The 15,424-nt window shown below is 39.8% G+C and overlaps 1 protein-coding gene across 1 annotated transcript in view; it reads left to right on the forward strand.

The window, feature by feature from the left end:
• The window catches only part of LOC110523754 (reticulon-4 receptor-like), a 34,292-nt gene extending 28,797 nt beyond the window's left edge, over nt 1-5,495 (forward strand). Inside the window, exon 2 of the mRNA XM_021602728.3 lies at nt 3,296-5,495. Within this exon, the coding sequence (XP_021458403.1) occupies nt 3,296-4,686 (1,391 nt within the window). The 3' untranslated portion in view covers nt 4,687-5,495. The remainder of the gene's footprint in view (nt 1-3,295) is intronic.
• Nucleotides 5,496-15,424: the final 9,929 nt, after the last annotated feature.

The raw sequence follows: 15,424 nt of genomic DNA on the forward strand, positions 1-15,424 counted from the left end.
AAACACACACTGTGAAGTGTTTGGTAATGGTATTAGGTTGGGTTGGTTGGTCAATGCCACTAATCACAATACATATAGCGATATTTCCTGATATTTTTGTTGTAGTTGACAAAGTTGCAAAGGAAATGCTGTGATCTATTTAATAAACATAAGAGACGAGCAAAATTGAGACTTCAATGACTAATTTCTCTGAACAGTGGTGGAAAAAAACATCACCAGATCCACAGGGAATGCATTACATAGTTTGACAAAGCCATGCAATATATTGCATTATATTATTGTATTAGTGTTGTCACAACATTTTAGTCCCCTATCCCATTTCTCCATCAACGTTTATGGGCTTGTAGGAAAAGTCTTCATATTATAATTGCACCATAGGGATAGCCCTTTCAGAGAGCTGTCACTTGTGGACTATTTAAGGATTGTTGGGTGGAAGCATTATGTTTCTAAGAGAAGGACAAACTGAATTGCTTTCACAGAGGACTGGCTTGAACTATGAGGATGACCACACTATTTTATCTTTATTTAACTAGGCAAGTCAGTTACGAATAAATTCTTATTTTCAATGACAGCCTAGGAACAGTGGGTTAACTGCCTTGTTCAGGGGTAGAACAACAGATTTTTACATTGACAGCTCAGGGATTCGATCTTTCAACCATTTGGTTATTAGTCCAACGCTTCAACCACTAGGCTACATGCCGCCCTCATGTTTTCATCATGAGCACAATCTATTGGTTTTCTTCCCAAAGTTGCAAAGGAAATGTTGTGATCTATTTAATAAACCCAAGAGACAAGCAAAATGGAGAAAATAGTGAGGCGGTATAGCAGGAACAGCAGCAACTAATGCTCCAAATATGGTACTTCCACACTACTTGATGGTAATCAATGCAAGCGACTTCAATTACTAATTTCTCTGAATAGTGGTGGAAAAAAACATCACCAGATTCACAGGGAATACAGGGAAACTGCTTATACTACATAAACATAAAGAATTTATACAGTATACTGGTTGTTGGGATGGGATTGTTGTGTGGAGTGGGGGGTCTGTGGGGGGCTTTAAACCTTTTCTTATTCCTAATGTCTTACTCATTGGTAGGAAAATGTTTTGTCCAGATCGAATTTTGGGTACTACAGAATATTTATTGAATATTGTCTAAATCCTATAAATGACATTTAAAATCGCCAATTTGGGTGCAATCAATATATTAATTTCTCAAAAATCAGGAATGCCAATCTTACCTGTTTCTAACTACAGAAACGATTTCAGAACAATCGGAGATGGTGGTTGTCATGGCTTGCTGAAATGACATGAAATGACTCTTATGTCAATACTTACCTACATCTTTGAGTGCATTGTACAGTTTTAGCTTTCAATTTATGGTCCGAAAATGCACACATTCTGTTTAGTTCTTACAGTGTCCAAATACAGTACTCATTTGGGAACCACCGCTTAGTGCCTGAAATTATGATGGCTTAATTTACATAATAATTAGCCGTGGGGACTTTTACGATAGAGAAAATAATGCTGGAGCTGTGAGCATTTCTTCGGAGAGGTCTAATAGTCCCAAAACTAGCATCTGTGCCAGGGGATTTTTCAATTTAGGTGACTAAGGCCTGCTTCTGAGTCCGGTGGGCAATGCCCACATCCCAGAACATATCGGGCAATGCTAATAATATGACTGTCTAGTTGGAATTGCTCTGATGAAATGACTAGAATACAAATAGATTATATTGTGTGAATTAGCGTTATCTATTGTTTTGTTCACAAGCATCATTCTCTCGCTCTCTCTCTATTCATCTATGTGTCAGTCAGTTGTTGGTTCTTTGGCTTTGGAGTCATGATTTGTCTGTTATTTAAAAGCCATCTGGTTTGAAGATGCTTTGTCTACAAATTATCACTCCTTCTGTTTAAAAAAAAAACTGTGCCCTATTAGACTCCAGTCTCACTGTTGCCGGTCTGACAGCCTTCACAAGCCTCACAAATTCTAAATTGCTCATAGCCATTATTACAACCATTTTATATTCCTCTTGTTTCCATGAATTAACTGCACATATCAACAGGCAAATACCTGTAGTCCATAAAATGTGTTGGTGAAGCACTTAGTAACGCAATGTAAAACCTTTGAGGATAATGGCACGTTTTAAAGGCAATGAAAGCAAATACGTTGGTTCTATAAAATTGGGGTATCCTTTTACGATAAGAGAGACTTACAGTGTAGTAACCGTAGGAGGAAAGCACATCCTGCACTGGAGACGAGTTCTGTCTGATCTCATCTGCAGTAGGCATTCCACAAGGTTACATGTGATGTCAGCACTGGCATGAGAGACCTGTGTCAATTGCCCTTTCAAGCATGCAAATCCACTCTGAGATCTCTAGCACAGGCCGAGTGGCAATTCCCAGGTGTCCTCATATGTGATTAGTTCCATTTGTTCTGTTAGTGTGGAGGATTTTTTGCTCAACCCACCAATGTTTTATTAATTTGTGAAATAGTCCAACCCCCACCCCCACTCTCTCATTTCCTCCCTCCCTCCATCGTTTTCCTTCCTCTTCCTCTCTCTGGTCTGTGCTTCCAGAAAAGGATTGAAACTGAACTGGTAAAAAGCTAGCCAATTTGAGATAAATCTCCAGCTGGTGTGTAATCCAGCTGCTCTCCACTTTTAGATTAGTAAAGTGTGCTTTACTCATAGGGGGAAATGCAGAGTTTTTGATGTAAATTGACTGAGTGTCATAAGTGCATTATATCCATTTCACTTAATAAATATTGGTTTCTGTGGGGCTGTATAATCCCTTTGGCGTTTGCCCTGATGTCTTTGAATTCCATTTTTCATTCAAATACATGAAGAAAAGAGAATGTCACCGTTCTTATTCAGTTAGATGTCTGAACAGAGATGAAATGTTATGGCACAGCCAGCGAAAACTAAACCAGGATCTTCTACACTGTTATGACTTGCAAAACTGATTCATTTTAAGGTTTGCAAATATGGCCACGGCCATTTTATGGAAGGTAGTGTGTTGCTGCCTCATTCCATAAAATCATAAAATCTAAAGAACACTACATTTAAATATGTAACATCAAAATATTCTCGCATAAAATTAATTCCACAATTCTACTTGTATTATTTTATTTTCCATTATTTTTAGGTGCTAGCTTTTATAGAAACTGTGAGTAATTTTAAGGGACTGTTTAAATGTGCTACAGTATGCTAAATGATAGCACCTTATTTATTTTGGATGATTTTTTTCTGTGAACTCCAACAAACTCTCATTATCCACTCGTGTCTTTCTCATTTGCAGTTGGCGAACTCTACATTCTGATCCTCTGGCTTCAATTAGTGCCTCCGATAGAGGGTCGAGTGGAGGGCTGCCCAGCGCCATGCATATGCCACAGCGAGCCACGGCCCACCCTGGCCTGCCAGCAGCAGGGCCTCTACTCCATCCCCACAGAGATCCCGGTCCACAGCCAACGAATTTTCCTCCAGAACAACAAGCTAACTGTGGTGCGCTCCACCAGCTTCAGCCCCTGCAGGAACCTTACCGTCCTCTGGCTCTACTCCAACAACATCAGCCACATTGAGGCCGGGGCCTTTTACGGCCTGGAGAGGCTGGAGGAGCTGGACATAGGGGACAATGATTTAAGGATCATCAGCCCCACAGCTTTCAGAGGCCTCTCCAGACTGCACACCCTGCATCTGCACAGGTGTGGCTTGTCTGAGCTGCCTGTGGGTGTGTTTAGGGGACTCTTTTCCCTGCAGCACCTCTATCTCCAGGACAACAGTTTACTAACTCTGCATGACGATACGTTTCTGGACCTGGCTAACCTGACCTACCTGTTCCTCCACAACAACAAGATAAAGACTGTGACGGATCACATGCTGCGCGGCTTGGTAAGCCTGGATCGCTTGCTTCTCCATCAGAATCTAGTGACCTTTGTCCAGCGCAAGGCATTTCATGACCTGCGCAAGCTGACCACTTTGTTTCTGTTCTTCAATAATTTAACAGTGTTGACAGGGGAGACCATGGACCCATTGGTGTCCCTCCAGTACCTGCGTCTGAATGGGAACCAGTGGATCTGTGACTGCCGGGCCAGGACCCTGTGGGACTGGTTCAAGGGCTTCAAAGGGTCTAGCTCAGAGCTTGAGTGCCATGTTCCAGCTAGACTGGCTGGGAAAGACCTGAAACGACTAAAGAACCCTGACCTGGAGGGTTGTTATGAGAGCTCTCAACATACTTGGGTTAGTGTGTTCAGTTCTAAGGCTCGCTCTGGAAAACTCACCACGGAGAGTCCACTTAGGGCTGGTATTCCTAGGTGCTGCCTCTCAGACAACGACAAGTCCTCCATCATCTCCAGTAAGGGTCTTCCAGATCAGTCCTCCTACAACAGCAGACAAATCACCAACAATCCTCTGAAGGAGAAGGAAAACATCTCCAAAACTAAGCTTATGGAAGCTGACCCCAACGAACCCCAGAACAAAGAGAGCCTGAACGATGGGCCAGGAGGAACATTATCTAACAATCTGGACCATTCATCAGAGGATCTAGATCCCTCCAATGACCCTGAAAAAAAGAAAATGTGTACAAAGGAGAACATGTCAGACTCTCTGTGTCTCAAGTCCCACGGATCTACAATCGGAGCATGGAGGCTTATCATTCTTCTTTTGTTTTGGCTATCCTTAGACTTCTGTTAGGAATTACAATCACAGAGGGATAATATGGGCCAGTGTAAGGCCAGTACAGGAGGCCCTGCTAAGTACCAGTGGTGGGAAGGGGGAAATCTTTCATAGATCTAAAGATATGAATCTGAAAAGAGAAATGGAAGCGCTAAAAAAACACACATCAACAAATGGATGCCTTTCTACAGTATGTCAATTCCAAATGTATATATTTAATGGATTTGTGCCCAGTTGATACTGTATGTTTTGCTCAGCTATGAAAATGACTTCTTCAGGGAGGTCCTATCGTCTCTAAGCTTACTCTGCCAATGGTGGTGACTGGTTATTACAAAGACAATGAAACAGTGCTACTGTTTAAAATCCAGAACCTTTCGAGGTTTCCTTCATAACAACCCCAAAGATGTGACAGATCTTACTCCATGTATTTTTGTTAATCCTTTTTTTTTTAGAGTGAAACATTGATTTAAATGCTATTTTTATGTTCATAAGTGTAAACGCACAAATGCTTTGGTCTCGATTCAATCCGTCTCGCCAAAGTTCAGCCTTAGCCAGATTGAGCTGACACATGCAGCGTTTACCGTGAATGCAGTCTCCTCGAACGTAGGAACATTGCCTTTACGTTTCAAACAGGTTGTCATGCTGACATTCAGTACTACAGATTGAACCGAGACCTTGATATTTCTGGGTTTAGTTTTCTTGTCACGCTGTGGTTACAGTTAGCATTCTCAAAAGAGTGCTTTCTTTTCATTCACTCTTCATTCATATGCATTTTATTTTACTTGTGTAAAAGTATAAATATATTACAAATAAAGTATTCTCTTTCTTACATTTGTTATGTTATCTATTCAAGCAAATGAATAATGTATAGTTAATCACCAGCTTGCTTTGTATGAGTAGGAAAAATAGCCTCTGTTCCTGGTTATCAACTCCACAGAAGGGAAAGCATTGTCAATAGTGATTGTCTTGTCTCTGGCAGCTTAGTAACGTAATAACATTTTATATTTGGATAAATACAATGTTTAACCTCCTGAGAAACCAACATTTTTTTCTTGATTACGCTGGAATGTATCATGAAGATGTAATTATTGCGAAACCCAAGAGTGGAGACCTGCTGAAAACAACATTGAAACAGACATAAATCAATGCGGGGTTGCCGATGCACCGGCACACTGTGAATTCAAGGCCAATCTCAAGGATATTGGAAATATATTAAGTGTAATAATGCTTTCCTACCACTGAATATCTAATAGGTCATAGAAGGGTGTGACTGACTCCTTTCATTTAAATGAAAAGACTTTCAAATTCATATTGTTCGTCCAATTGTTGCGGGATTTCAAACTAATTGAATTGAATCCCACCACTCCCAGTAGTACTAGCCAATATACAGTGCATTCGGAAAGTATTCAGACCCTTTTTACGTTACAGACTTATTCTAAATGTAACGATGTTCGTCTGAAGAAGGTGTGGACCAAAGCGCAGCGTGGTAAGTGTTCATGTTATTTTTATTTTAACTGAACACAAAACAAAATAACAAAGAGAATGAACGAAAACGTAAACAAGGTGCAGAAACACAAAACAGAAAACAACTACCCACAAATCATAGTGGGAAAACAGGCTGCCTAAGTATGGTTCCCAATCAGAGACAACGATAAACAACTGCCTCTGATTGGGAACCATACCAGGCCAAACACAGAAATACAAAAACATAGAACAACACATAGAATGCCCACCCCAACTCACGCCCTGACCAAATTAAAATAGGGATATAAAAAGGAACTAAGGTCAGGACGTGACAGTAAAATTGATTTTTTTTTTACACACAATACACCATAATGACACACCGAAAACAGGTTTTTCAATTTTTTTTGCTAATTTATAAAATTTAAAAACAGAAATACCTTATTTACATAAGTATGACACTCAGAATTGAGCTCAGGTAAATCCTGTCACCAATTAAATTGATTGGACATGATTTGGAAAGGCACACACCTGTCTATATAAGGTCCCACAGTTGACAGTGCATGTCAGAGCAAAAACCAAGCCATGAGGTAGAAGGAATTGTCCATAGAGCTCTGAGACAGGATTGTGTCAAGGCACAGATCTGGGGAAGGGTACCAAAAAAATTCTGCAGCATTGAAGGTCCCCAAGTACACCGTGGCCTCCATCATTCTTAAATGGAAGAAGTTTGGAACCGCCAAGACTCTTCTTAGAGCTGGCAGCCAGGCAAAACTGAGCAATCTGAGGGAGAAGGGCCTTGGTCAGGGAGGTGACTAAGAACCCGATGGTCACTCTGACAGAGCCCCAGAGTTCCTCTGCAGAGATGGGAGAACCTTCCAGAAGGACAACCATCTCTGCAGTACTCCACCAATCAGGCCTATATGGTAGAGTGGCCAGACAACCTGACAGAGCCTGAGAGGATCTGATGAGAGAATGGGAGAAACTCTCTAAATACAGGTGTGCCAAGCTTTTAGCGACATACCCAAAGGTGCTTCAACAAAGTACTGAGTAAAGGATCTAAATACTTACAGTACCAGTCAAGTTATAGAATAACACTGAAGACATACAAAATACATACAAAATATACAAAATATGAAATAACACATATGGAATCATGTAGTAACCAAAAAAAGTGTTTAACAAATCAAAATGTATTTTAAATTTGACATTTTTTGAAGTAGCCACCCTTTGCCTTAATGACAGCTTTGCACACTCTTGGCATTCTCTCAACCAGCTTCATGAGTAAGAAGATAGCCCTATTTGGTAAAAGACCAAATCCATATCATTGCAAGAACATCTCAAATAAGCTTTAAGTCGTGAATGTCAGTCAATCCGGAAAACTTCAAGAAGTTTATTCAAGTGCAGTCGCAAAAAACATCAAGCGCTATGATGAAACTGGCTCTCATGAGGAGCACCACAGGAAAGGAAGACCGAGAGTTACTTCTGCTGCAGAGGATAAGTTCATCAGAGTTAACTTCACCTCAGATTGCAGGCCAAATAAATGCTTCACGGAGTTCAAGTAACAGACACATCTCAACATCAACTGTTCAGAGGAGACTGCATGAATTATTCCTTCATTGTTGAATTGCTGCAAAGAAACCACTACTAAAAAACACGAATAAGAAGAAGAGACTTTCTTGGGCCAAGGAACACGAGCAATGGACATTAGACCAGTGGAAATATGTCCTTTGGTCTGATGACTCGAAATTTGAGATTTTTGGTTACAACTACCGTGTCTTTGTGAGATGCAGAGTAGGTGAACGGATGATCTGTGCATTTGTGGTTCCCACCCTGAAGCATGGAGGAGGAGGTGTGACGGTGTGGGGGTTCTTTACTGGTGACACTGTCTGTGATTAATTTAGAATTCAAGGCACACTTAACCACCACAACATTCTGCAGCGATATGCCATCCCATCTGGTTTTCTTAGTGGGATTATCATTTTTTTTTCAACAGGACAATGACCCAACACACCTCTAGGCTGTGTAAGGGCTATTTGGCCAAGAAGGAGAGTGATTGAGTGTTGCATCAGATGACCTGGCCTCCACAAACACCCAACCTCAACCTAATTGAGATGGTTTGGGACGAGTTGGACCACAGAGTGAAGGAAAAGCAGGCAACACGTGCTCAGCATATGTGGGAACTCATTCAAGACTGTAGGAAAAGCATTCCTCATGAAGCAGATTGAGAGAATGCCAAGAGTGTGCGAAGCTGTCATCAAGGCAAAGGTTGTCTACTTTGAAGAATCTCAAATATAAAATGTATTTTGATTTGTTTAACACTTTTTTTGGTAATGATTCCATATGTGTTATTTCATAGTTTTGACGTCTTCACTATTATTCTACAATGTAGAAAATGGTGTCAAAACTTTGGACTGGTACTGTATGTAAATTAAATATTTCCTAATTTTAATTATTTTGTTTTAGCAAAAAAAATCTTAAAACCTGTTTTTGCTTCGTCATTGTGGGGTATTTTGTGAAGATTGTTGAGGGGAAAAAAACTATTAAATACATTTTAGAATAAGGCTGAAATGTAACAAAATATGGAAAAAGTCAAGGGGTCTGAATACTTTCCAAATGTACTGTAAAAGCAATAACACAATACTTTGTAAAGAAAATATGAATGAAATAATGGCAATAGAATCACTTCAATAGTGAAAATTCTCATTTACATTCTGCTGTTTTACTGAAGGAATTTGTTGCAGTCCTCTTTTGACAGTTTCTAGGCAGCATTGAACCTATGGGACTTTGCATTATATGCTTAAGGCATCTGTCAGCCCATTTCAACGAAAGGCAGTAATGTAATGGGAAATGTGCCTCCTGCACAGAGTTCCTTTCCAAATAGTATCATCCAAACTATCATTGACTTAACTTTCAGGGGAATATGGTCTTTTAGATTCCTCCACACATGTATTGGCATAATGTACAGTAGGTAAAATAGTTAAATAGGTGCAAATCATTGTTTTGGAGAAATATCTATATTTTTAAAGACAATAGTTTTTCCAGACAATCATACAGTCATTCAAGGTTAACTTTCTAATAGGAATATTTAATAAATTCAATATTTAACCAGAAACAATATTTCCACTGGACCTCATGGACTAAACTTTTTGAGTGAAAGGGTTGTTAATACTTGTATAACGAGCACTAGTACTTTTATCTCAGCATTTAAACATAGATCCCATTTGTATTCCATAGGCAATTTCCATAACACATGAATCATTCAGGAACACAAACATGCTCAGGATCGATACTGTAAGGGCCCAAGGCAACATCACAGGACCCAATCACAGGCGCTTGGGTTTTATTGGCATTACTCAAAAGAGACCTGCTCGATAGTTTGCGGATGCCAACTCCTGATAAATTACAGCACTTCTCTTCTGTTCCACTTGGACTTTTTGTTTCGATAAATACCTTTGATTGTTCTTGAGTCACTGACAGTAGCTAGATATGAATGGTGGCAAATAGGAACGATTGATTACCGCAGCTCATCTATCTTGGTCAAGTAAAATTAGTGTTTCACACACAGAGATGTGAAACATAGTTCATAATTTTCAATTGGCCCCTAAGACCCTCACAAACTTCTGCAGATGCATCATTGAGAGCATCCTGTCGGAAATGTAATTAGCATAACAAAAACAATCTCCATAAAAATCTGTCAGTTTAAGCGAGATATATCTGTTCTTTGCATTGATTGCGTGTCTATCCACTGCATCCCCCGATGTTGTACTTCCACGTCTGCAGTGAACGGTGATAGAGCTAGAGCAGTATTTGTCAGATCATGAGACATCCCAAAAATTGGTTTTCTCACAAAATTGTCTGTAGCGTCCGAATGGTTTGGCCTACATTATGACCCCTCTATCGTAAGGTGACACTCTAACGAACACATACATGTCAGTTGTTTTGCTCTCGTCTGAAGGTCCCCCGGTACCAGTTGAAAAAAATGTATGGATGTAAGTATGGAGACTGTTTAGTGCCAATATAAAGGGTTAAATAGGTGTAAAAACAATGAATGAAAATGTTTCCAGATCTTTCTTATATCTCTCAAATATAGGACACACACTTCAGAACAAACTTCCTTTTTATTTTATTTTTGGGACTTATGTTCCATGTAGTGAATCCGTTATTCAATGCGTTTGTATAGGCCAAATAAAAGATTTCAACATAATGATTTTCAAATATATTTTTTGATACTATCAAATAGCTAAATGATATGACCTTCTTAAAACAAATCCACGGCATGGCTACGGCATCTCAAAATGGACAAACAGTACTGTTAATGATTTTTCTATTTTTTCAAGGGAGTATGCGGGCACACTCGTTCGGTTCGGCTGGCTGGGCGCCAGCCGAACTGAAGCATGCTGACGCCTTTAGACTGTACAGGCCCTCATTTGCTCCAGGGGCGCCATACTACTCTGGCTGACCCTGTAAAACAACACATTTCACTGCACCTATCTGGTGTATGTGACAATAAAACACATCATTTTATTATTATCCTTATTATTACTACTGTGAATGATGGGATTAAATAAAATGTGTTTGAAATCTAGCAACAATTGGACTAACAATACGAATTTGAAAGTCTTTCGGGCTTCTAATTACTCATTCGTTCCCTCATTCATTCAACAAGACAAACTTCAAAACCGGTTATCAGTTCAAAGCAAAAAGCAAAAACAATCATATATAATGTATGAATAAATAATATACTCATATAGGGCCCGATTCAGACTTCGCACATTTACGCCTTTCTTATGCACGCCTTACTTGCTCGCGGTTAATAAATGTAATTCAACCACTGAACACCCTCCCACTTGCTGGCCAACAGATTTCTCGTGGAGTTTTCATTCAATAGGGTTTTCTGAACATTTATCTAATTGTGTGTACCTTTAATTAGACTTTTCTCGAGAGACACTAGAATATATGGAGAGAACAGTTAGGGGTCAAGGAAAGAAAGCCATGTAGACCTAAGTACACACATATTCGTCGACTTTCAGCAACAATTGGTTGATTTAAAAATACTCTGATCTTTTATATTATGTAGGGTCATTCATGAATAATACAAAAAAATATTTTGGAGAGCCTTCACGCTCAAAATATATTGGTGAATTAAAAAACAATACAGTGGTTTCATCCTGAAAGATGACATATTCAATTGTTCAAACCATAAAATATTGTAAGGTGGGAAAAGTGTACATTAGGGGTTCAACAGTAGTCCTATAAATCTACCCAAATAATCCTCACTAATCATGGAACTGTGATGACAACGGTCCAGTCGTCATGAACCATGCGTCAGGCTCCAGGTTTACACTGATACCTATGGTCTACGTTCCATAATGATTCAAATAGGCTACATGTCCCAAATGATTACACAACTTATAATAAGTTAGCTTAATATGATCGACTATTGCTAGCAATCCTCAGGAACAACCACGCAAACATGACAGAGGAAAGAAAGGTAAACTAACTATGTAATGGAATGATGCAAAATGTAAGAAAACTGACACTAATGTGACAGTGATAAATGTATGTGGGTACAATTGATGGTGGCTACTGATAGTGGCTAATATTTAACATGATACAAATTGTAAAAAAGTACAGCGAAAGTCAGAGCACAATTTTTTGATTGGTTTTATTAGGATCCCCATTAGCCAATGCCAACGTCTACAGCTTAGACTTTACAATTTACATACATTTAAAAACCTTAATATAGACATGACATGATTAAATAAATAAAAAACTACAACTAAAGACACACAAATTTACACAAATTTAATAAAAGAAACAACACAACCAAAGAACAATAATATGTGGGTATGTAGAGTGTGTATTAGAGATTGTGCGGGAGAGGCGATGTGCCATGAGGTGTTGCTTTATTTGTTTTTTGAAACCAGGTTTGCTGTTCCAATTTGTTCCTGACCTGGGTACTGTGCAAAGACCCTTGGCGTCATGTCTGTGGTGTAAGTGTGTGTGTCAGTGATGTGAGTAAGTTGACTATGCAAACAATTTGAAATGAATGTTTCTTATAAAAACAAGAAGTGATGCAGTCAGTCTCTCATAAACTGTTAGCCAAGAAAGACTGGCATGCATAGTATTGATATTAGCCCTCAGATTACAGAGAAGAGCAAAATGTGCTGCTCTGTTCTGGGCAATCTGGGTCATTATATTCAGCGCCTGACCATATGACTGGACAATAATCAATATAAGTTCAAACTAGAGCCTGCAGTGGAGTGCAGTGTCAAAAAAGCAGAGCATAATTAGAACATTCTAGAAATCACAAGTCAACTCTGTAGGTTTGGTGCTGTACTGTCATTTGCCCATGGCTACAGAAGTCTATAACTTGGGTCTCCAAATTTCTTTATTGCAAGTTATAAGGCCAGCGTTTCATAAATTTGGAAAAGGGGATGTGTTGATATGCTTCAGTTTGCTGCATATGACTGGTTTCACATTTGTCTCCAGGGATCACAAGGTAAAATATATTTAAAACAAATAATTTATTTTAAAAAAAATCTATATTTAGAATCACCTTATGGAAATGCCTTACTCATTTACTTAGCTCTTATCAATAGTTCATATCAATGTGTAAATTACAGTGCATGGAGAATGGTGTTATTTCTATCTGAAAAAATAATGTTGTTTATGTTCCATTTACTCTGTTTTTTCACACTCAACAGTTTCCTGTGTGCATCAAGAATGGTCCACCACCTAAAGAACATCCAGCCGACTTGACTCAAACGTGGGAAGCATTGGAGTCAACATGGGCCAGTTTCCCTGTGGAATGCTTTCGACACCTTCTCGAGTTCATGCCCTGACAAATTGAGGCTGTTCTAAGGGCAAAAGTGGGGGTACAAGTTGAGATTACTTGTTGTTGAGAGACAACAAAGATGTGTACCTTCCGGAAGGTTAAGGACACCAGGGATGAATAGTACACCCCCAAGTATAAGTAAGACAAGCACATTCTTATGGGAATAGCATAGTGTACAAGTGAATCCCAAGTGAGTTTTAGATGGGTTACTCCTCACCATCGCTTCAGCTATCCCAACTGTACTGCAATGGCTCAAAGAATAATTAAACCCCCATGAGGTACACTGTAAATCAGCTGAACACTTACAATCAATCATCTACTGTTATTGCTGTCAGTGCATTTTCAATGTTCTCAAGGTGTGAAATGACATTTAAAAAGACTATGACTATGACCAGACGTCTGACCCCTTCATTGATAAGGTCCTCACTGTAGAGCATTGATGATCTAGCTGGATGATCTAGCCTCCCAATCACTGCCATTAGTCAAACATGAACATTAGATAATACTCATGTTCATGGGTATAATCATTCACTTCCTGTTTGGGGACAGGAATATGCTGGGAACCGAATGTTAGGTCCCAGTGTTCTTGAAACAAAGAGGCCTAAGCACTGCAGTAATAGTGTTATACATTTCAATTAACAGTAGCTGGATATGTATCACCAAGGGCAACACATTCTTAATCCATATCAATTCATTCACTGTTAGGTCACTTGGCCTGAAATGATGATAGGCCACACAAACTAGTGATCATATTGTCCATTGGGGTTGTTAAAAACGCATTAGTGTACTGCAAATAATTATTCCAATAATGAGTTAGAGACCATCATTTGTCAATCCATGAAAATCAAGCATTTTTCTCCTCTGGAGTCTAATTTACGTTGCCGAAAGAAACTGCAGTGAGTATGTAGAGGATAAGAACCTTTGCAAAAACTTCACCTTTATTTAACCAGGTAGGCTAGTCTCAATTACAACTGCGACCTGGCCAAGATAAAGCAAAGCAGTGCGACACAAACATCAACACAGAGTTACACATGGAATAAACAAACATACAGTCAATAACACGATAGAAAAAGTCTATATACAGTGTGTGCAAATGGCGTGAGGAGGTAAGGCAATAAATAGGCCATGGTAGCGAAGTAATTACAATTTAACAAATTAACACTGGAGTGATAGATGTGTAGATGATGATGTGCAAGTAGAAATACTGGTGGGCAAAAGAGCAAAAAAGTAAATGAAAGCAATATCGGGATGAGGTAGGTAGACTGAATGGGCTATTTACAGATGGGCTGTGTACAGCTGCGGTGATCGGTAAGCAGCTCAGATAGCTGATGCTTAAAGTTAGTGAGAGAGATATCTCTCCAACTTCAGCGATTTTTGCAATTCGTTCCAGTCATTGGCAGCAGAGAACTGGAAGGAAAGGAGGCCAAAGGAGGTGTTGGCTTTGGGATGACCAGTGAGATATACCTGATGGACCGCGTGCTACGTGTGGGTGTTGTTATGGTGACCAGTGAGCTGAGATAAGGCAGAGCTTTACCTAGCAGACGTATAGATGACCTGGAGCCAGTGCCTCTGGTGACAAATATGTAGCGATGGCCAGCTGACGAGAGCTTACAGGTCGCAGTGGTGGGTGGTATATGGGGCTTTGGTGACAAAATGGATGGCACTGTGATAAACTGCATCCAGTTAGGTGAGTAAAGTGTCGCAGTGGTGGGTGGTATATGGGGCTTTGGTGACAAAATGGATGGCACTGTGATAAACTGCATCCAGTTAGGTGAGTAAAGTGTTGGAGGCTATTTTTTAATGACATCGCCGAAGTCGAGGATTGGTAGGATAGTCAGTTTTATGAGGGTATGTTTGGCAGCATGAGTGAAGGAGGCTTTGTTGCGAAATAGGAAACCAATTCTAGATTTAATTTTGGATTGGAGATGTGTAATATGAGTCTGGAAGGAGAGTTGACAGTCTAGCCAGACACCTAGGTATGTATAGTTCTCCACATATTCTAAGTCACAACCGTCCAGAGTAGTGATACTAGACGGGTGGGCAGGTGCGGGCAGCGATCGGTTGAAGAGCATGCATTTAGTTTTACTAGCGTTTAAGAGCAGTTTGAGGCCACAGAAGAAGTGTTGTATGGCACTGAAGCTCGTTTGGAGGTTTGTTAACACAGTGTCCAAAGAAGGACCAGATGTATACAGAATGGTGCCGTCTGCGTAGAGGTGGATCAGGGAATCACCAGCAGCAAGAGCGACATCGTTGATATATACAGAGAAAAGAGTCAGCCCGAGAATTGCACCCTGTTGTACCCCCATAGAGACTCCCAGAGGTCCGGACAACAGGCCCTCCGATTTGACACACTGAACTCTATCTGAGAAGTAGTTGGTGAACCAGGCGAGGTAGTCATTTGAGATACCAAGTCTGTTGAGTCTGCCGATAAGAATACGGTGATTGACGGTGTCGAAA

Source organism: Oncorhynchus mykiss, chromosome 5, assembly GCF_057628025.1.
Source record: "Oncorhynchus mykiss isolate SJ-2025 chromosome 5, ASM5762802v1, whole genome shotgun sequence".
Classification (NCBI taxonomy): domain Eukaryota; kingdom Metazoa; phylum Chordata; class Actinopteri; order Salmoniformes; family Salmonidae; genus Oncorhynchus; species Oncorhynchus mykiss.